The 23,133-nt window shown below is 44.5% G+C and overlaps 1 protein-coding gene and 2 long non-coding RNA genes across 4 annotated transcripts; 2 read left to right on the top strand and 1 right to left on the bottom strand.

Annotated features, from left to right (window-relative positions):
- Positions 1-308: 308 nt before the first annotated feature.
- Positions 309-10,630, top strand: LOC127970636 (uncharacterized). The gene is given in 5 exon segments (XM_052573294.1): positions 309-2,256; positions 2,259-4,409; positions 7,393-7,479; positions 9,143-10,584; positions 10,619-10,630. Coding segments are annotated over 5 exon segments (5,640 nt in total).
- Positions 10,631-10,649: 19 nt separating this feature from the next.
- Positions 10,650-13,505, top strand: LOC127971331 (uncharacterized). The gene is made up of 3 exons (XR_008156790.1): positions 10,650-11,137; positions 11,508-11,670; positions 12,941-13,505. It is a non-coding gene; the product is annotated as an uncharacterized LOC127971331 (long non-coding RNA).
- Positions 13,506-15,015: 1,510 nt separating this feature from the next.
- On the bottom strand, positions 15,016-17,387 carry LOC127970214 (uncharacterized). 2 transcript variants are annotated; one of them, XR_008156563.1, is made up of 5 exons: positions 17,248-17,387; positions 17,017-17,061; positions 16,786-16,833; positions 16,341-16,388; positions 15,016-15,164 (listed from the first exon to the last, which is right to left on the bottom strand). It is a non-coding gene; the product is annotated as an uncharacterized LOC127970214 (long non-coding RNA). The 2 variants fall into 2 exon arrangements; XR_008156564.1 differs by having other exon boundaries at positions 17,017-17,064.
- Positions 17,388-23,133: the final 5,746 nt, after the last annotated feature.

A 23,133-nucleotide genomic window follows, 5' to 3' on the forward strand; every position in this document is an offset into this window, starting at 1 on the left:
GAAATGCTGAAAAAGCAACAACAACAATTGAATCAATTGACTCAAAGTGTGGCTCAAATTAAAAATCCTCAGCCACGGTTGCAATCGTACCGGCCAAATCAGATCATTTGTAGAAGGTGTCAGCAGCCTGGTCATTTTGCCAGGGATTGCGATAGGGAACGGAGACCTTCTCGTTTTCCACCAGCGCACGCAGATTCTGCTTTAACCAGGGGTGTGCAATTGCAGTCCAGGCAACCGTCGGAAAACTAGTTCCCGCTGAGCTGAAGGGCCACAGCTTGGTCGGGAAAAAAACAGGCTCTGGTGTTTTGATGGATAAAGATTTCATGTCTCGTTTTATGTCAACGTGTCCGCAACTCGACGTGTGTATGGGTGGGGTTAATGTGCCTTGCCTGGTGGATACTGGTTCCATGGTGTCCACCATTACAGAGAGTTGTTTCTTGACAAATTTTGGGTCATGGGGTCAGGAACAGCTTAGGCTATGCCACTGGTTACAGCTCCGGGCCGCAAATGGCCTCTCAATTCCATACATTGGTTATTTGGAGCTTGATGTACAGCTTTGCGGGCGAGTAGTCTTGGGTTGCGGAGTGCTGGTGGTCAGAGATCCCCCGGGTGGGTTGTGTGCTCAGGTTCCTGGTGTTCTAGGAATGAACATCCTGAGCCGCTGCTACCAGGAGCTCTTTGGCCAGCATGGCACGAGTCTTTTCGATTTGCCAGTCGTGTCACAAGCCCCTATTTCTGTTTTCCAGGCTTTACAGCATTGCCATCATATTGAAGTCCAGCCAGTTTTAGATAAGGGGGGTCGAGTCAAGGTGCGTGGACGTCAGGCGTGTCGCATCCCAGGGGGCACCATGAAATTGGTTGCCGTAACATGCTTTGCACAGTACTCAAGTGGTACGGTTCTGTTTGAGCCACCAGATTCTGGTCTTCCAGCAGGTTTGTTGGCATCTCCTGCATTAGTCCAGGTGGACCGTGGTACGGCCTGTGTCCCTGTTGTTAATGTAGGCACTGGGGATGTCGTACTATATGCTAGCACGGTCGTAGGTACTGTCAACCACGTTTATATTGTTAGCTTGCCCCCAGAGGTTACTGAAGTTCAGGAGGTTTCAGCTAGGGTGAGTACACAAGTGGTGCAGGCTTTACCGTCTGTAAAGGAGCAGATCAGGGCAATAGATTTGTCTGCGTTGTCGGTAGAGGGACAAGGTAGGGTTAGGGCTTTACTTGAAGATTATTCATCTGTGTTTTCCATACATGATGGGGATTTGGGATGTACCAATCTCCTCTCCCATGACATTCCTTTGCTAGATGAGATCCCTGTGCGGCAGCGGTATAGGCGCATTCCACCGTCTGAGTACGAGGTAGTGAAGGCACACATTAACCAACTTCTTGAGGCCCAAGTAATTAGAGAGAGCTGCAGCCCATACGCTTCACCCATCGTCTTGGTCAAGAAGAAGGACGGTAGTCTGCGCATGTGTGTAGACTACCGTCATTTAAATTCTAAGACCAGGAAGGATGCTTTTCCTTTATCCCGTATTGAGGAGACGTTGGACTCGCTGGCAGGGGCATGTTGGTTTTCTACCTTGGACCTTGCCAGCGGGTACAATCAGGTCCCTGTGAGTGAGGCAGATAGACCTAAGACTGCTTTTTGTACTCCATTTGGGCTCTTCGAATGGAACAGGATGCCGTCTGGGCTGTGTAATGCCCCCAGCACCTTCCAAAGATTAATGGAAAGGTTGTTTGGAGACCAACAGTGCCAGTCTCTTCTCTTGTACCTGGATGACATTGTGGTGTTTTCCTCTTCAGTTGACCAACATCTAGCTCGGATGGAGGTGGTTTTAAGCCGGTTATTGGGGGAAGGTCTGAAGGCTAAGTTGTCCAAGTGTGCCTTCTTTAAACGTGAAGTGCAGTACTTGGGTCACGTGATCTCAGCAGAAGGGGTCTCCACAGACCCAGGTAAGGTTGAGGCGGTTTCTCAGTGGCCTCAGCCAACTAGTGTTGCAGGGTTGCGGTCATTTTTGGGGTTTGCTAGCTATTACCGTCGTTTTGTGGAGGGGTTTGCGAGGCTGGCTGCTCCCCTCCACAGGTTGGTGGCGGAGCTAGCAACCCCAAAGCGGTCAAGGTATGCATCCCGGGAGTTTGTAGAAGCCTGGACTATGGAGTGTCAGAGTAGCTTTGAGCAGTTAAAGGGTAAACTTACCTCAGCCCCCGTGCTCGCTTATGCTGATTTCTCCCTCCCTTTTATCTTAGAGGTGGATGCCAGTCAGGGGGGCTAGGGGCGGTCCTCTCACAAGAACAGCAAGGTAAGGTGCATCCCATAGCTTATGGTAGTCGAGGTCTGAGGCCCACTGAGCGCAATACATCTAACTACAGTTCTATGAAACTTGAGTTTCTCGCGCTCAAGTGGGCCATGACGGAAAAGTTTCGGGAGTACTTACTGGGACATAAGTGTGTAGTCTACACCGATAATAACCCTCTTAGCTACCTGACCTCAGCCAAGTTGGGGGCCATGGAACAGCGGTGGGCTGCCCAGTTGGCAGCCTTTGACTTTGAGCTTAAATATAGATCAGGTAAGAGCAACCGCAACGCTGATGCCCTGTCCCGTCAAAATCTTCCTGTGATGGAGGAAGTTCAGGATTTGTACCCAGGCAAAGCTATTCCAGTTGCATTGCGCCAAGCTACCAAAGGTGGATTAGTGACTCAGGTAAACCAAATTGTGTCCTTTCCTGCTGGTTCCACCAGTGATATGTCTATTCAGCAACAGGCCGATTCAGTCATCGGAGAGCTGTTGGTGTTTTGGAGGCGAAAATTGCCACCCAGTTCTGAGGAGCGGAAGAGACTGTCCAGGTCTGCTGTGATCTTGCTCCGGCAGTGGGATCGCCTGGTGGAGAAGGAGCAGGTGCTTTATCGTCGGGTGTTTCGCCCAGATGGTGGGGAGGAGGTCCTCCAAGTGTTATTGCCGACAGCCCTGAAGACAGAAGTGTTGACGCAACTGCATCAACATCATGGGCACCAGGGAGTAGAGCGCACTACTCAGTTGGTGTGGCAGCGATGTTACTGGCCGGGGATGTCCTCGGACATTGCTCGCTGGTGCCATGAGTGTGAGCGGTGCCAGTGTGCCAAGGGTGTCCAATCCGCTCCTGTTGGCTTCATGGGGCATTTGTTGGCTGCAAGGCCAAATGAGATCCTGGCTTTGGATTTCACAGTATTGGAGCCCTCGAACTCTGGTCTCGAGGATGTGTTAGTCATGACCGATATTTTTACGAAGTACACCCTGGCTGTACCCACTAGAAACCAACGAGCTGAAACTGTGGCTCAGGTCTTGGTGGTCGAATGGTTTTCTAAATTTGGGGTGCCTGGTCGTATCCATTCGGACCAAGGTCGAAACTTCGAGTCAGCCCTCATTCAGCAGCTGTGTCACTTGTACGGTATTGAAAAGTCACGTACTACCCCATACCACCCTGCTGGAAACGGCCAGTGCGAACGTTTCAATCGAACATTGCACAATCTGTTGCGCACCTTGCCAGTGTCAAAAAAGGGTGATTGGCCATCTTGTCTTCCCCAGGTATTGTTTGCTTACAATACGACTCCCCACCAAGCCACAGGGGAGTGCCCCTATTTTTTGATGTTTGGGCAGGAGCCTAGACTTCCAGTCGACTTCCTGCTTGGTAGGGTTGAAGAGCCGCTGGCAGGTAGTGTTCATCGATGGGTCCTGGAGCATCAGGATCGTTTGCAAGTGGCATTTGAGGGTGCTCGTGAGCGGTTGGGGGCTGCGGCTGAACGCCGAAAGGTCAGGCATGACTTACGAGTAAGGGCATCACCACTGAAGGAGGGTCAGTTGGTATATCTCCGCGATTATAGCGTGAGAGGTCGACATAAAATCCACGACCTGTGGAGCTCAGTGGTGTACCAGATCTTGAAGACCCCTAAAGAAGGAGGTGTGGTGTATACAATTGCCCCCACCACAGATTTACATAAATTAAAGCATGTGCACCGATCTTTGCTAAAGCCTCAGATTGGCAGTAACCCCTCTCCCATCTTGCAGGATGTTCCAGTGGTGGAACCTGTGCAGCCTCGGGAAGAGGAGTTAGATGAGGGAGACTTGTTTGTCCTGGTGCCTGAGACACCGCAGGCTAGTGTTATGCAGACACCTTGGAGTATCACTCAGTCTGTCCCTCGGGGGTCGGTTGAAGCCCAGGGAGTAGAAGGAATTCCAGACGCTGAGGTGAGTGTGCAACCGGTAACGGGCCCTCCTTCAGATTCCGCTGTGACTGGTGAGAGCATGATTAGAAGAACTGGAAGAAGTACTGCCGGGCAGCACTCTAATGTATACCATCTCCCACGGTCATTGGGGCTAGGTACAGTGTCTAGTGTAGTGGGTAGTACAGCTGTTGCTTTGTTCCGTCCTTGGGACTGACTGTGAGTTGGTTTTTGCTTAGTCCACCGTCGGGGCGACGATGCAGAAGCTAGGGCGACGTGAGCGGTACAGGTTAAACACACATTTGAATTTGTCGACTACGCCACCCGGATCACCCGGGAAATAGAAATAACCCCAAAGTTTGTTATTAGGTCACACAGATCCGATTCTCATAAATTAAGGTAGGCGGAAAACATGGATATCAGAAATACAAAAAGTTTATTTAAACACTAAAAGCACTTAAAATGGTCTGGTCATGGGGTGTATTGGCTATCAGCAAATCCCCAATGACCATGAAAACAAAATTATAACAGATTCACATTAAAGAAAATCAAATACTAAATTAATTGAAACAATTTCAAACCAACAATAAACAAAACATTACACAGTCAGTTTATACTCTCACCATAAACAAACAAAAAAAAACCAAGAAACAAAATACACAAACTTACAGGACTGAGGTTACCCACCGGAGTGATGACCAGCACTAGTTATCCAAAAGCACACTTCTACACACCACACCGTGAACTCCGATCACACACACACGCACACACTTCAGAAAGTGGCAAACACGGCAAACGTTGAAGCAGCACCACCACCACAAAAGATCCTCCACCTGTGGGACCCCAGCTCCTGAAAGGATATCAAAAACAAAATAAACAAACCTCAAACGAAAATACACACAGAAACCAGTCATCTGGGATTACAACTCAATCATAACAATGAGGATAAAAACCACTACAGTAAGGGCTCAGCAATACACGAGTATTCCAACACAAGCCCACAAGATTCACGAAAGGAGAAAGGGGCTCAGACGAGGCCGCAGTCCATAAAGTATGGTCACGTGAGCTGAAAAGTCATCCACCCAAAGTTATTTTAAGAGAATTAACAATCCGCATAAACAATCGTAACGGCAGCAGCAGTCTTCCTAAGTAGTGGTAATGACCGTGTTTATGAAGTGCACAACAGTAGCAGAGAGCGAAAGAGTCGCAACGATAATCACCAGGATGAAAGAGGGAGAATCCTACGGCAGATACGGATGACAAAAACAGCGTTACTAATAGTTACACATCATCCGCTGGAATTTCCCATTAACAAACACACTGACTTACCAAATGAGCCCAATGGGAGTAGATGAGCTTACTATCAGTTCGCGGCTGGACACGCAGTGTTCAAATACCCCGCTGCAAAGCTGAAGTACAGGGACTGCACATTAATCAAAACCACCCACCCCTCAGCAAAACGGTTAACCATATAACAGCTTTTGCTTACCTAAAAAGGCAATCATACAGTCCACAGCAACAAATGAAAAACAGACAGGCTAAAGCCACCGTCAAGACAAGAAAAGGGGAGGGTCCGGATGTGACACATCACAGGCTAAACCAAACACGTCCTGAAATACTCAGCACTCGCTGCTGATTGGTGCTCACACGTGTCAATCACAGCCACTTACCTCATTCATCCTATCACAATCCACCCCTAGCTTCTGCATCGTCGCCCCGACGGTGGACTAAGCAAAAACCAACTCACAGTCAGTCCCAAGGACGGAACAAAGCAACAGCTGTACTACCCACTACACTAGACACTGTACCTAGCCCCAATGACCGTGGGAGATGGTATACATTAGAGTGCTGCCCGGCAGTACTTCTTCCAGTTCTTCTAATCATGCTCTCACCAGTCACAGCGGAATCTGAAGGAGGGCCCGTTACCGGTTGCACACTCACCTCAGCATCTGGAATTCCTTCTACTCCCTGGGCTTCAACCGACCCCCGAGGGACAGACTGAGTGATACTCCAAGGTGTCTGCATAACACTAGCCTGCGGTGTCTCAGGCACCAGGACAAACAAGTCTCCCTCATCTAACTCCTCTTCCCGAGGCTGCACAGGTTCCACCACTGGAACATCCTGCAAGATGGGAGAGGGGTTACTGCCAATCTGAGGCTTTAGCAAAGATCGGTGCACATGCTTTAATTTATGTAAATCTGTGGTGGGGGCAATTGTATACACCACACCTCCTTCTTTAGGGGTCTTCAAGATCTGGTACACCACTGAGCTCCACAGGTCGTGGATTTTATGTCGACCTCTCACGCTATAATCGCGGAGATATACCAACTGACCCACCTTCAGTGGTGATGCCCTTACTCGTAAGTCATGCCTGACCTTTCGGCGTTCAGCCGCAGCCCCCAACCGCTCACGAGCACCCTCAAATGCCACTTGCAAACGATCCTGATGCTCCAGGACCCATCGATGAACACTACCTGCCAGCGGCTCTTCAACCCTACCAAGCAGGAAGTCGACTGGAAGTCTAGGCTCCTGCCCAAACATCAAAAAATAGGGGCACTCCCCTGTGGCTTGGTGGGGAGTCGTATTGTAAGCAAACAATACCTGGGGAAGACAAGATGGCCAATCACCCTTTTTTGACACTGGCAAGGTGCGCAACAGATTGTGCAATGTTCGATTGAAACGTTCGCACTGGCCGTTTCCAGCAGGGTGGTATGGGGTAGTACGTGACTTTTCAATACCGTACAAGTGACACAGCTGCTGAATGAGGGCTGACTCGAAGTTTCGACCTTGGTCCGAATGGATACGACCAGGCACCCCAAATTTAGAAAACCATTCGACCACCAAGACCTGAGCCACAGTTTCAGCTCGTTGGTTTCTAGTGGGTACAGCCAGGGTGTACTTCGTAAAAATATCGGTCATGACTAACACATCCTCGAGACCAGAGTTCGAGGGCTCCAATACTGTGAAATCCAAAGCCAGGATCTCATTTGGCCTTGCAGCCAACAAATGCCCCATGAAGCCAACAGGAGCGGATTGGACACCCTTGGCACACTGGCACCGCTCACACTCATGGCACCAGCGAGCAATGTCCGAGGACATCCCCGGCCAGTAACATCGCTGCCACACCAACTGAGTAGTGCGCTCTACTCCCTGGTGCCCATGATGTTGATGCAGTTGCGTCAACACTTCTGTCTTCAGGGCTGTCGGCAATAACACTTGGAGGACCTCCTCCCCACCATCTGGGCGAAACACCCGACGATAAAGCACCTGCTCCTTCTCCACCAGGCGATCCCACTGCCGGAGCAAGATCACAGCAGACCTGGACAGTCTCTTCCGCTCCTCAGAACTGGGTGGCAATTTTCGCCTCCAAAACACCAACAGCTCTCCGATGACTGAATCGGCCTGTTGCTGAATAGACATATCACTGGTGGAACCAGCAGGAAAGGACACAATTTGGTTTACCTGAGTCACTAATCCACCTTTGGTAGCTTGGCGCAATGCAACTGGAATAGCTTTGCCTGGGTACAAATCCTGAACTTCCTCCATCACAGGAAGATTTTGACGGGACAGGGCATCAGCGTTGCGGTTGCTCTTACCTGATCTATATTTAAGCTCAAAGTCAAAGGCTGCCAACTGGGCAGCCCACCGCTGTTCCATGGCCCCCAACTTGGCTGAGGTCAGGTAGCTAAGAGGGTTATTATCGGTGTAGACTACACACTTATGTCCCAGTAAGTACTCCCGAAACTTTTCCGTCATGGCCCACTTGAGCGCGAGAAACTCAAGTTTCATAGAACTGTAGTTAGATGTATTGCGCTCAGTGGGCCTCAGACCTCGACTACCATAAGCTATGGGACGCACCTTACCTTGCTGTTCTTGTGAGAGGACCGCCCCTAGCCCCCCCTGACTGGCATCCACCTCTAAGATAAAAGGGAGGGAGAAATCAGCATAAGCGAGCACGGGGGCTGAGGTAAGTTTACCCTTTAACTGCTCAAAGCTACTCTGACACTCCATAGTCCAGGCTTCTACAAACTCCCGGGATGCATACCTTGACCGCTTTGGGGTTGCTAGCTCCGCCACCAACCTGTGGAGGGGAGCAGCCAGCCTCGCAAACCCCTCCACAAAACGACGGTAATAGCTAGCAAACCCCAAAAATGACCGCAACCCTGCAACACTAGTTGGCTGAGGCCACTGAGAAACCGCCTCAACCTTACCTGGGTCTGTGGAGACCCCTTCTGCTGAGATCACGTGACCCAAGTACTGCACTTCACGTTTAAAGAAGGCACACTTGGACAACTTAGCCTTCAGACCTTCCCCCAATAACCGGCTTAAAACCACCTCCATCCGAGCTAGATGTTGGTCAACTGAAGAGGAAAACACCACAATGTCATCCAGGTACAAGAGAAGAGACTGGCACTGTTGGTCTCCAAACAACCTTTCCATTAATCTTTGGAAGGTGCTGGGGGCATTACACAGCCCAGACGGCATCCTGTTCCATTCGAAGAGCCCAAATGGAGTACAAAAAGCAGTCTTAGGTCTATCTGCCTCACTCACAGGGACCTGATTGTACCCGCTGGCAAGGTCCAAGGTAGAAAACCAACATGCCCCTGCCAGCGAGTCCAACGTCTCCTCAATACGGGGTAAAGGAAAAGCATCCTTCCTGGTCTTAGAATTTAAATGACGGTAGTCTACACACATGCGCAGACTACCGTCCTTCTTCTTGACCAAGACGATGGGTGAAGCGTATGGGCTGCAGCTCTCTCTAATTACTTGGGCCTCAAGAAGTTGGTTAATGTGTGCCTTCACTACCTCGTACTCAGACGGTGGAATGCGCCTATACCGCTGCCGCACAGGGATCTCATCTAGCAAAGGAATGTCATGGGAGAGGAGATTGGTACATCCCAAATCCCCATCATGTATGGAAAACACAGATGAATAATCTTCATCGGAGAGCTGTTGGTGTTTTGGAGGCGAAAATTGCCACCCAGTTCTGAGGAGCGGAAGAGACTGTCCAGGTCTGCTGTGATCTTGCTCCGGCAGTGGGATCGCCTGGTGGAGAAGGAGCAGGTGCTTTATCGTCGGGTGTTTCGCCCAGATGGTGGGGAGGAGGTCCTCCAAGTGTTATTGCCGACAGCCCTGAAGACAGAAGTGTTGACGCAACTGCATCAACATCATGGGCACCAGGGAGTAGAGCGCACTACTCAGTTGGTGTGGCAGCGATGTTACTGGCCGGGGATGTCCTCGGACATTGCTCGCTGGTGCCATGAGTGTGAGCGGTGCCAGTGTGCCAAGGGTGTCCAATCCGCTCCTGTTGGCTTCATGGGGCATTTGTTGGCTGCAAGGCCAAATGAGATCCTGGCTTTGGATTTCACAGTATTGGAGCCCTCGAACTCTGGTCTCGAGGATGTGTTAGTCATGACCGATATTTTTACGAAGTACACCCTGGCTGTACCCACTAGAAACCAACGAGCTGAAACTGTGGCCCAGGTCTTGGTGGTCGAATGGTTTTCTAAATTTGGGGTGCCTGGTCGTATCCATTCGGACCAAGGTCGAAACTTCGAGTCAGCCCTCATTCAGCAGCTGTGTCACTTGTACGGTATTGAAAAGTCACGTACTACCCCATACCACCCTGCTGGAAACGGCCAGTGCGAACGTTTCAACCGAACATTGCACAATCTGTTGCGCACCTTGCCAGTGTCAAAAAAGGGTGATTGGCCATCTTGTCTTCCCCAGGTATTGTTTGCTTACAATACGACTCCCCACCAAGCCACAGGGGAGTGCCCCTATTTTTTGATGTTTGGGCAGGAGCCTAGACTTCCAGTCGACTTCCTGCTTGGTAGGGTTGAAGAGCCGCTGGCAGGTAGTGTTCATCGATGGGTCCTGGAGCATCAGGATCGTTTGCAAGTGGCATTTGAGGGTGCTCGTGAGCGGTTGGGGGCTGCGGCTGAACGCCGAAAGGTCAGGCATGACTTACGAGTAAGGTCATCACCACTGAAGGAGGGTCAGTTGGTATATCTCCGCGATTATAGCGTGAGAGGTCGACATAAAATCCACGACCTGTGGAGCTCAGTGGTGTACCAGATCTTGAAGACCCCTAAAGAAGGAGGTGTGGTGTATACAATTGCCCCCACCACAGATTTACATAAATTAAAGTATGTGCACAGATCTTTGCTAAAGCCTCAGATTGGCAGTAACCCCTCTCCCATCTTGCAGGATGTTCCAGTGGTGGAACCTGTGCAGCCTCGGGAAGAGGAGTTAGATGAGGGAGACTTGTTTGTCCTGGTGCCTGAGACACCGCAGGCTAGTGTTATGCAGACACCTTGGAGTATCACTCAGTCTGTCCCTCGGGGGTCGGTTGAAGCCCAGGGAGTAGAAGGAATTCCAGACGCTGAGGTGAGTGTGCAACCGGTAACGGGCCCTCCTTCAGATTTCGCTGTGACTGGTGAGAGCATGATTAGAAGAACTGGAAGAAGTACTGCCGGGCAGCACTCTAATGTATACCATCTCCCACGGTCATTGGGGCTAGGTACAGTGTCTAGTGTAGTGGGTAGTACAGCTGTTGCTTTGTTCCGTCCTTGGGACTGACTGTGAGTTGGTTTTTGCTTAGTCTACCGTCGGGGCGACGATGCAGAAGCTAGGGGTGGATTGTGATAGGATGAATGAGGTAAGTGGCTGTGATTGACACGTGTGAGCACCAATCAGCAGCGAGTGCTGAGTATTTCAGGACGTGTTTGGTTTAGCCTGTGATGTGTCACATCCGGACCCTCCCCTTTTCTTGTCTTGACGGTGGCTTTAGCCTGTCTGTTTTTCATTTGTTGCTGTGGACTGTATGATTGCCTTTTTAGCTTTGCAGCGGGGTATTTGAACACTGCGTGTCCAGCCGCGAACTGATAGTAAGCTCATCTACTCCCATTGGGCTCATTTGGATTCTCCCTCTTTCATCCTGGTGATTATCGTTGCGACTCTTTCGCTCTCTGCTACTGTTGTGCACTTCATAAACACGGTCATTACCACTACTTAGGAAGACTGCTGCTGCCGTTACGATTGTTTATGCGGATTGTTAATTCTCTTAAAATAACTTTGGGTGGATGACTTTTCAGCTCACGTGACCATACTTTATGGACTGCGGCCTCGTCTGAGCCCCTTTCTCCTTTCGTGAATCTTGTGGGCTTGTGTTGGAATACTCGTGTGTTGCTGAGCCCTTACTGTAGTGGTTTTTATCCTCATTGTTATGATTGAGTTGTAATCCCAGATGACTGGTTTCTGTGTGTATTTTCGTTTGAGGTTTGTTTATTTTGTTTTTGATATCCTTTCAGGAGCTGGGGTCCCACAGGTGGAGGATCTTTTGTGGTGGTGGTGCTGCTTCAACGTTTGCCGTGTTTGCCACTTTCTGAAGTGTGTGCGTGTGTGTGTGATCGGAGTTCACGGTGTGGTGTGTAGAAGTGTGCTTTTGGATAACTAGTGCTGGTCATCACTCCGGTGGGTAACCTCAGTCCTGTAAGTTTGTGTATTTTGTTTCTTGGTTTTTTTATGTTTGTTTATGGTGAGAGTATAAACTGACTGTGTAATGTTTTGTTTATTGTTGGTTTGAAATTGTTTCAATTAATTTAGTATTTGATTTTCTTTAATGTGAATCTGTTATAATTTTGTTTTCATGGTCATTGGGGATTTGCTGATAGCCAATACACCCCATGACCAGACCATTTTAAGTGCTTTTAGTGTTTCAATAAACTTTTTGTATTTCTGATATCCATGTTTTCCGCCTACCTTAATTTATGAGAATCGGATCTGTGTGACCTAATAACAAACTTTGGGGTTATTTCTATTTCCCGGGTGATCCGGGTGGCGTAGTCGACAAATTCAAATGTGTGTTTAACCTGTACCGCTCACTCCGCCACATTCTGGCGTGATTGTGATAGGATGAATGAGGTAAGTGGCTGTGATTGACACGTGTGAGCACCAATCAGCAGCGAGTGCTGAGTATTTCAGGACGTGTTTGGTTTAGCCTGTGATGTGTCACATCCGGACCCTCCCCTTTTCTTGTCTTGATGGTGGCTTTAGCCTGTCTGTTTTTCATTTGTTGCTGTGGACTGTATGATTGCCTTTTTAGGTAAGCAAAAGCTGTTATATGGTTAACCGTTTTGCTGAGGGGTGGGTGGTTTTGATTAATGTGCAGTCCCTGTACTTCAGCTTTGCAGCGGGGTATTTGAACACTGCGTGTCCAGCCGCGAACTGATAGTAAGCTCATCTACTCCCATTGGGCTCATTTGGTAAGTCAGTGTGTTTGTTAATGGGAAATTCCAGCGGATGATGTGTAACTATTAGTAACGCTGTTTTTGTCATCCGTATCTGCCGTAGGATTCTCCCTCTTTCATCCTGGTGATTATCGTTGCGACTCTTTCGCTCTCTGCTACTGTTGTGCACTTCATAAACACGGTCATTACCACTACTTAGGAAGACTGCTGCTGCCGTTACGATTGTTTATGCGGATTGTTAATTCTCTTAAAATAACTTTGGGTGGATGACTTTTCAGCTCACGTGACCATACTTTATGGACTGCGGCCTCGTCTGAGCCCCTTTCTCCTTTCGTGAATCTTGTGGGCTTGTGTTGGAATACTCGTGTATTGCTGAGCCCTTACTGTAGTGGTTTTTATCCTCATTGTTATGATTGAGTTGTAATCCCAGATGACTGGTTTCTGTGTGTATTTTCGTTTGAGGTTTGTTTATTTTGTTTTTGATATCCTTTCAGGAGCTGGGGTCCCACAGGTGGAGGATCTTTTGTGGTGGTGGTGCTGCTTCAACGTTTGCCGTGTTTGCCACTTTCTGAAGTGTGTGCGTGTGTGTGTGATCGGAGTTCACGGTGTGGTGTGTAGAAGTGTGCTTTTGGATAACTAGTGCTGGTCATCACTCCGGTGGGTAACCTCAGTCCTGTAAGTTTGTGTATTTTGTTTCTTGGTTTTTTTTGTTTGTTTATGGTGAGAGTATAAACTGACTGTGTAATGTTTTGTTTATTGTTGGTTTGAAATTGTTTCAATTAATTTAGTATTTGATTTTCTTTAATGTGAATCTGTTATAATTTTGTTTTCATGGTCATTGGGGATTTGCTGATAGCCAATACACCCCATGACTAGACCATTTTAAGTGCTTTTAGTGTTTAAATAAACTTTTTGTATTTCTGATATCCATGTTTTCCGCCTACCTTAATTTATGAGAATCGGATCTGTGTGACCTAATAACAAACTTTGGGGTTATTTCTATTTCCCGGGTGATCCGGGTGGCGTAGTCGACAAATTCAAATGTGTGTTTAACCTGTACCGCTCATGTCGCCACACATACAACTAATATAAATTACAACTCTAAGTTTTTGGTACTGTTCTGTAACAAAAAAGTGCAATCTTACAACTGTAAAGTTGCATCAACTTCTGAATGAAGCTACAACAGTGTTAGTAGCCTAGTGAGAAGGGGGTGTTGGGGGAATCAACTTTTTTTTCTCTATTTCATCAAACCGCAGTTTTTGAAAGTTCACACAATATAATTTGGCTCCACTGTCATGTAACAAATCGGGAAACTACTTTGCGCGTTCTTTTGCACTTATTTTTGTTGGCAAATGAATGATTTGCGCGCTTCAAATTTCACTCTGGTTTCTCCGCGGAGTTTGCAGATGATGTTCACGTCACGTAAATACGTCACTTCATAAGGTTCCCATGGCAATATGGGTAAAAAGGCGCTTTACTTGTGTGAAGTAAACGCAACATTTTTCAACTTTCTGCTAATATATATGTGAGTTTTTTGCAACGAAAATACAGGGATTAGGAAATCATGCTAGCCCCGCATATTTTGCTTCCTGAAATCGGCAATTTATGCGGCAAGAGCGGCATATTTAAAAAAAAATGTAACCCAGCATAAATATACGGCCTTTGGCTGATTATACATTAAATCAAGCGATCGCATAATCGTGTTTTTCTGGAGGGACTGAAGTATGATTATGAAGTGATGTGTTTGTTTTCTCCCGAGCGTCTTATCAGTATGTGTGCTGTCTGCAGCCTTTGTCTGTGCTGATCTTCATTTACAAACACGTCATTAAAATGAAGTGTAACAAGTGCTGCTAACAGATATTCTGTGATAAAGTAATCCATATGAAAACAACGCGATGTCCGTTTTTCACGTCTCCCTTCATTATATGTAATGTGACCACGCCCCCGCGCAGATCGCGCTATTCAGATTCAAACTGAAGCGCGCGGCTCGAATACGCACACACAGAAAAAAAAAGCAGCGAGACTGTTCAAGTTTTTTATTTAACTGTTTGCTTCGCGATGAGAGGAATAAGACATAATTCACCCCAAACAGATGCTAACGCATTGTTTACCATGAAGTTGTGTGCGGAACAACCAATCAAACCTATGTCAGTTGACCAATCAGAACACAGTATGCTACCGAAAGGAGGGGTTTAAGGAAATCTTTTGAACAGCTTCGCGCGAACCGTTTGGGGATCTCTGAGAATTGAGGTAATTTTAAAATTATATTTTGACAAAATGACAATATTTTTTAACCATGGATGGATTTAAACCTATTGTACAGGACTTATAAACAGTGATAGGAAGCTTAGAATTTTCATCTTACTGGCTCTTTAAGTCAGCGGCTGTGAAGTGCGCCTTATTGTGCGGAAAATACAGTAATCGTGCATTGTGTAGACCTGTGCACAGTTATTGTTTGGAACTATTAATTAAGGAAGAATTATGTAAATGTATGAAATATTGATGGTAATGACATACAAAGTTATCTTTTGGCCTTGGTCTCGTCAGGTAACCGGAGAACACTCTCCACTTCGAATAATACTGTAGAAGTGAAAAAATATTGTTTTTATTTTATTGTCAACTCATTTCATGGCCAAAACTATGCGGACCATAAATACAGTATCTTCCTACCTTGTTCACCCTCTGTGGACTCAGATGCCTGTTCAAGGCCACCATCTACTATATTTAAAGGAGAAATCCGGTGAATTTTAACATTGAGCTAATTTTTTGGTAAATTTGGAGTGCTGTCAATACAGAGAACAACTACAAAAACCGGTGTTGCCTACACCATGTTATCCTCTTTTTAAAATTTGCACCCTGTTGACTTCAATGGGGCAAGTCTTAAATCTGCTTTTACCCTCTTAATATCCTTGATGTGTCATTACAAGTGCACAGCCAATGTGATTGATTCCTTCAGAGTGAACACGAGTGAATCTGACTGCAGTAGATGTGAAAGATATGGATAAAAATGATGTTATTTAAGCCAGCGCAAATACCTGTATTTACATCCTGTTTTCGGTCGAAGGCCATAGTAATCGATTGTTGAGTTCACGCGCGTGATCATAGGTAACTAAACCTATGCGCGTGAACTCAACAATCGACTAGTATGGCCTTTGACCGAAAATAGGATGTAAATACAGGTATGAGTGCTGGCTGAATTGCCTTCGCTTTTATTCATATCTTTCACATCTACTGCAGTCAGATTCACTCGTGTTCACTCTGAAGGAATCAATCACATTGGCTGTGCACTTGTAGTGACACATCAAGGATGTTAAGAGGGTAAAAGCAGGTTTAAAACTTGCCCCATTGAACTTAACAGGGTGCAAATTTTAAAAAGAGGATAACATGGTGTAGGCAACACCGATTTTTGTTGTTGTTCTCTGTATTGACAGCACTCCAAATTTACCAAAAAATGAGCTCAATTTTAAAATTGACCAGAGTTCTCCTTTAAGACCAATCAGAAAACAGCATTCAGGGAACAAACTGTTTCAAAAGAAAGATCTCTGTACTTTCCTAATAGCAAAGTTAATACATCAAAGACACAACTGTTTACTGAAAAGATCCCTACATGTATGTTGTAAGTGAGTGACTCGAATGCTGACCATAAATACAGTATCTTCCTACCTTGTTCACCCTCTGTGGACTCAGATTCCTGTGCAAGGCCACCGTCTACTAAATTTAAGACCAATCAGAGAACAGCATTAAGGGAACAAACTGTTTCAAAAGAAAGATCTCTGTACTTTCCTAACAGCAAAGTTAATACATCAAAGACACAACTGCTTACTGAAAAGATCCCTACATGTATGTTGTAAGTGAGTGACTCGAATGCTGACCATGAATACAGTATCTTCCTACCTTGTTCACCCTCTGTGGACTCAGATTCCTGTGCAAGGCCACCATCTACTAAATTTAAGACCAATCAGAGAACAGCATTCAGGGAACAAACTGTTTCAAAAGAAATATCTCTGTACTTTCCTAACAGCAAAGTTAATACATCAAAGACACAACTGCTTACTGAAAAGATCCCTACATGTATGTTGTGAGTGAGTGACATACAGTATCTTCCTACCTTGTTCACCCTCTGTGGACTCAGATTCCTGTGCAAGGCCACCGTCTACTAAATTTAAGACCAATCAGAGAACAGCATTCAGGGAAGAAACTGTTTCAAAAGAAAGATCTCTGTACTTTCCTAACAGCAAAGTTAATACATCAAAGACACAACTGCTTACTGAAAAGATCCCTACATGTATGTTGTAAGTGAGTGACTCGAATGCTGACCATAAATACAGTATCTTCCTACCTTGTTCACCCTCTGTGGACTCAGATTCCTGTGCAAGGCCACCATCTACTAAATTTAAGACCAATCAGAGAACAGCATTCAGGGAACAAACTGTTTCAAAAGAAAGATCTCTGTACTTTCCTAACAGCAAAGTTAATACATCAAAGACACAACTGCTTACTGAAAAGATCCCTACATGTATGTTGTGAGTGAGTGACTCGAATGCTGACCATAAATACAGTATCTTCCTACCTTGTTCACCCTCTGTGGACTCAGATTCCTGTGCAAGGCCACCATCTACTAAATTTAAGACCAATCAGAGAACAGCATTCAGGGAACAAACTGTTTTAAAAGAAAGATCTCTGTACTTTCCTAACAGCAAAGTTAATACATCAAAGACACAACTGCTTACTGAAAAGATCCCTACATGTATGTTGTGAGTGAGTGACTCGAATGCTGACCATGAATACAGTATCTTCCTACCTTGTTCACCCTCTGTGGACTCAGATTCCTGTGCAAGGCCACCATCTACTAAATTTAAGACCAATCAGAGAACAGCATTCAGGGAACAAACTGTTTCAAAAGAAAGATCTCTGTACTTTCCTAACAGCAAAGTTAATACATCAAAGACACAACTGCTTACTGAAAAGATCCCTACATGTATGTTGTGAGTGAGTGACTTGAATGCTGATCACCATCTACTGTATTTAAGACTGTGTGTGTGTGTGTGTACACTAGGGCTGCAACAACTAATCGATAAAATCGATAATAATCGATTATGAAAATCGCTGTCAACGAATGTCATTGTCGATTAGTTGGTCTGCTCACGTCACGGGGAGCGTTACTGACGACGTCACTTTCATGACAACAGTCACACGCGAAAATGCAGAGAGTAATGTTAATCGGAAAGAAATGACAGATCAATCGGCGTCAGAAAAAAGTGTGCGCCCCAAGTCATCTAAGGCATGAGAGCATTTTACATTAAATGCAGCAAATAAGACTGTAATCTGCAAGTTATGCAAAGCTGAGCTTGTGTGGCATGGAAGTACCACAGTAATGCACGAACACATGAAGAGGAAACACGTTGTCACGGATGAAGGTGAAACATCAGCACGGTAAGCAAAAACTGTAGCCTATATTCTCATTATATGAAGATGTGAAAATAGTATAGTCTGGTTTAATTCAATGCTACTGTGTAAACAGCTTTGTTTACCAACTTCGGGACAGTCACACTAAATCTATTTTGTCTCGAGCATCAGGTTGCGCAATCAGTTCGCTCGCAACATAAGTGATGCATTATAATAGCGCTACCGCAGAAATAGTTTAAATTAAATGGTTAAAGGCAAATTAAATATAAAGGCAGTTAATAACAGTAGTAGTAAAAGATTGTTTTTTTAGTCACTGTAGTCAGTGGTTTTTAGCGAATGCATAATTTTTCCTGTCCTGAGTTTATTGATTTAAAAACGATTGTATTGCTTTCACTAAAGAAAATAGTCCGTTTCGTCTCTACGGTTAGAATCCTGCGTCCATAGCAACGCTCTGTTTTTCATGGCAACAATGTGTTATATTTCGCAGCGAGCGGTCTGTTATCAAGAAATAACAGACCGCATTCTACATTGGAATTCAACCAAGCCATGTAATAAAAAGTTTTTAAAAAGTTTCGATCTACTGCGGCTCTACTACGTTCACACGCTTGTTTTCATTCTTTCTATATTTAATTGATCAATATATCCTAAGAATTCATTTAATTTTAAATAAAAATTTAATTTATTATATATTTTAGATGTTTTGGTTTATATCTTTACATCTGAACATCATGTCTGTGTAAATTTGTTTTACCAAAAATTGTTAAAACATAATATGTTGTATATAATTTAGATTTTTTTTTTCATTAATCATGGTTGTCAACTTGCCAACAGTAATTATCATTAAAAACAATGCAAATATTGATTTACACATAAATTGTCTCTCCTTGCATACTCAAATGTTGTTTTTTTTATTTCAGAAAGAAACAGCTCACCATGAGTGAATTTGTTCAGAGGAGAAATCCCCCATGCACTCCTCAACAAGCAGCCATTGTAACAGATGTCATACTTAATATGTTGGTAACTGACATGCGGCCAATGTCAATGGTGGAAGATGAAGGATTCAAAAAAATGGTAGGCACACTCAACCCATGATATATTCTTCCCTCAAGGACCCACTTCACAAAATTAATGGAGAGGAAGTATCAGGAGGCATTCCAAAAATTAAGAGTGCTATAAACACCACCAACAGTAGAATGGCTTTAACTACTGATATATGGACAAGTGTTGCCACTAAAGCTTACCTTGGCATTACATGCCATTACATTGGGAATGACTGGAAGATGACATCTGTCTGCCTTACCACCATGCCACTCGAAGACAGACATACCTCAACCAACATTGCAGAGTGGTTGGAAGAAGTAGCAGTCAAGTTTGAAATCCCTTCTGAGAAAATTTGTGCCATTGTACATGACAATGGTGCGAACATTGTGGCCGCTGCAAAATTACTGGAGGAGAAACATGGGTGGAGCAGTATATGCTGCACTGGCCACACCTTGCAGTTGGTGATTAATGCTGCATTAAAGAACACAGGCATTCAAAGAGCTGTTGGAGCTGCAAGATGTCTTGTGGAGCATTTCAAAAAAAGTGAGCAAGCCTGCAGCAAGCTGAAAGACAAACAGAAACAAATGTGCACACCTGAGCATAAGCTTGTTCAGGATGTAAGTACTAGATGGAACAGTACATTCTACATGATTAACAGAATGATTGAACAGAGGTGGCCTTTAACCGCAACTCTATCTGACCCATCCCTCACTCACAGAGACAAACGCTATCTTGACTTGAAACCAGACCAGTGGAGTCTGCTTGAAGAGCTTTGCACTGCTCTTAAGCCATTTGAATGTGCCACTGTTTTTATGAGTGGGCAGGAATATATAACAGTCTCTTCATTGCCTCCACTTGTGAATGGGCTCTTGAAGTCCACTGAAGGTGCTGCCTACGATTCAGCTTCAGTGAAGTCCTTCCAAGTCACAGCAGTTGAGCAGCTTCAAAACAGATGGAAGGAAACACTCTTTGATCAGGTAGATAATCCTGTGGTTCTCTCCTCTGCTCTGGACCCAAGGTTCAGAAGACTGAAATTTCTGTCACCTGAGCAAATTATAACTGTTCAAGCTAAAGTGCAAGCTAAAGCACTTGCAGCAAGAAGGGAGATGGTGCAACAGCAAATTACCACCTCAACCATAAGAACTGCAGCTGAACCTTCAACATCTTTGCTTGACTCACTCCTTGAGTCTGGAGGCAGCGGTGATGAAGAGAGCAGAGAGGAGAAAGCTGAGGAGGACCTCAACACTCAAATAAGAAATGAAGTCCTGGCTTACTTTGGTGAGAGGCCCCTAGCCAAGGAAGAAAATCCTTTGGATTGGTGGAGAGATAATAAAGATAAATATCCCACTTTGGCAAAATTAGCTAAATCCTACTTGTGTATCCCAAGCTCCTCAACACCATCTGAGCATCTGTTTTCCGCTGCAGGTAACATAGCTTCCAAAAAGAGAGCTAGCCTCAGCCCGGAGCATGTGGACATGCTGACATTTTTGCATTCCAATTCAAAGTTTTGGAAGAGTGAATAAGAAACATGTTCTTATGAACAACACTGAACAGTGACAGTTTTCCTCTTCTTCTGCATTCTACCTCTGTATCAAACAGTAATGTTTGTTTGTTTATTATTTATAATTTTGATATTTCAACAAAATACGCTGCTTAATATATTATTACAAACATCTTTGTGTCCTAATTTCATAATGTGAAGTTTATATGAGCAGCACAACTCAATATTTTGTTTTGTTTATTTATATTTTGGATATTTAAAGAAGTTTTATTGTTTAAAAACTGGACAAACTTTTGTGTTTAAAGTTTTAAAATGTAAAAATTAAAGATTATATTAGTAAAACTCAATGTGTGGCTTTTGCACTTTTTAAAGTACACTTTTATACATAAATTCCCTGATTTAGGGTTTTATTTAGTTATAATAAACAAAAAAAATCAAACTGAATAAAAAAAAAAAACTGTATCCGATTAATCGATTAATCGAAAAAATAATCGTCCGATTAATCGATTATGAAAATAATCGTTAGTTGCAGCCCTAGTGTGTACCTGAGCTAATCAAGAGCAGAACCCGTCTTGGAAGAACATTGGTACAAATTTACTTAACATTAGGAGGGGGGGGGGGGGGGTGAAATGCTCGTTTTCACTCAATATCCTGTTAATCTTGAGTACCTATAGAGTAGTACTGCATCCTTCATAACTCCAAAAAGTCTTTAGTTTTATTATATTCATAAGAGAAAGATAGTCTGTACCAATTTTTCCCGGAAAAACATGAGTGCCTGGAGGCGTGACGTGTGGGCGGAGCTAAAGAATCACGAGCGCCAGTAAGCTTTTGCGTTGAGAGCGTTTGGAAGCTGTGACTTTACCGTGAGAAAAAAACATCAGAAAACAAACCATGGCTAACAGTCAGATTCAGCGTATATTTATGATCCAGAATCAGATCCAGAGGCTGAATTTAGGGCTGAAAAAATTGAATGCGATTTTCATGTACATCTCATCAGTAGAGACGCTCCTGTAATGAGAAGTATATCTCCAGCACGTGTGTTCAGATCAGGGTTGCCAGGTTTTCACAACAAATCCTGCCCAGTTGCTTCTCAAAACTAGCCCAATCCCGCTTCCAGAAGGTTCCCCGATAAAACATTGTTTCCCGGGGTTAAAATATACGCAACCAGTGTTGCCAAGTGTGCGGTTGTTTTTCATGTCCGCGGTTTGAAGCAATCCCAATACCAACAATGTGATATTTAGCCGCTAAAATGCTAATTTTACCAGGGAAACCCTTCCCAAAAATTTATATTTTAACCCCGGGAAGCAATTTTTATCGGTAAACCTCCCGGAAACGCGATTGGGCTAGTTTTGGACTAGTTTTAAGAAGCAACTGGGCAGGTTGATGTGAAAACCTGGCAACCCTGATCTGAACGCACATGCTGGAGATATGCTTCTAATTACAGGAGCGTCTTTACTGATGAGAGGTGCATGAAAATCGCATTTGATTTTTTGCACAGCCCTATGTGGTATGTACTGAAACTGTATATATTTGCTTAGCGGTTTTGGAAAATGACTAAGTTCCACTTTATGTCGTCTTTTTTTTTTTTTTTTTTTTTAAGTTGTACATGTGGAAAGTGCAGTTTGATGACAACATTGCATGTTGTTTACTTGATGTGCTTACGCGCCGATAGCTAAGTTAACAACACAGAGATATTTGAAGCAGTTTTACTCACCGCATGCGGTTCCAACACACGATCGTGACCCTTTTTCGTTGGGACTGCATTATCCTTAAGAAATAAACGATGTGCAAATCCGGCGTCAAACTGGGCCATCTTCGAAATGCAGGGAACAAACAAAAACACTTGCACAACTCCGTTGATGCTCTGTAAAAATAAACTCCATCCACTGGTCCCTTTATTGCAGTTTTTTTTTTTGGTAATCTGTGCAGGGTTGTCTTGCCCTGGCAACCAAAAACACACTTCTTTTGTGAAATTTCGCGACGACCTCGCTCTGATCAGTGAATGTCTGTGCTCTGCTATACGGGAGCGCGCGCTCTTCCGGGAGAAGTGCCCTAAGGACCCATATAAGGAAATTCCGCTCCATCTAATGTCACACAGAGTCATACTCGAAAAAAAACTTTCCGAAACTTGTGACAAACTGGAAGGAGTATTTTTGGAACAAGGGCCCAAGGGCCCAAGGAGTATTTTTGGAACAAAAATACTCCTTCAAACGTACAACTTAATTTTTGAAACTTTGTCCATGTTTAGCATGGGAATCCAACTCTTTAACAATGTAAAAAACTCAGTATGCATGAAATAGCATTTCACCCCCCCCCCTTTAACAATTATACTAGGTTTGGTTGTAGCTTGTCTACATACATCAGCCCTACTTACCAAACAGACTTGCCTAGAATCTCAATACACCTAAAATTAGTCCTAGTCTGTTGCTGTTCTTACCTGTATTTTTAGATTTGGTGATTTGTCCCTAGAAAAGAGAAAAAAACATTGAGTTAAGTATACAATGTGTTGAGAAACAGTATGTATATTTTGATCATTAACCCTTGCCTTTTTTCTTCTTAGAGTCTTCGTATATAAAAGAAATGAACATGTTTCTTAATGTCATTTTAATGTTATTATAATGTTTCAAAAACCAAATAATAATCATGAAAATAATGATGCATTCTGCATGCTTATTTCAATGTGCATAGAACCAAGACAGTGTATTCACTTCATCCTTCTAAGAAAGATCGTAAATAAAT

This window comes from Carassius gibelio, chromosome A4 (assembly GCF_023724105.1).
Source record: "Carassius gibelio isolate Cgi1373 ecotype wild population from Czech Republic chromosome A4, carGib1.2-hapl.c, whole genome shotgun sequence".
Lineage (NCBI taxonomy): Eukaryota > Metazoa > Chordata > Actinopteri > Cypriniformes > Cyprinidae > Carassius > Carassius gibelio.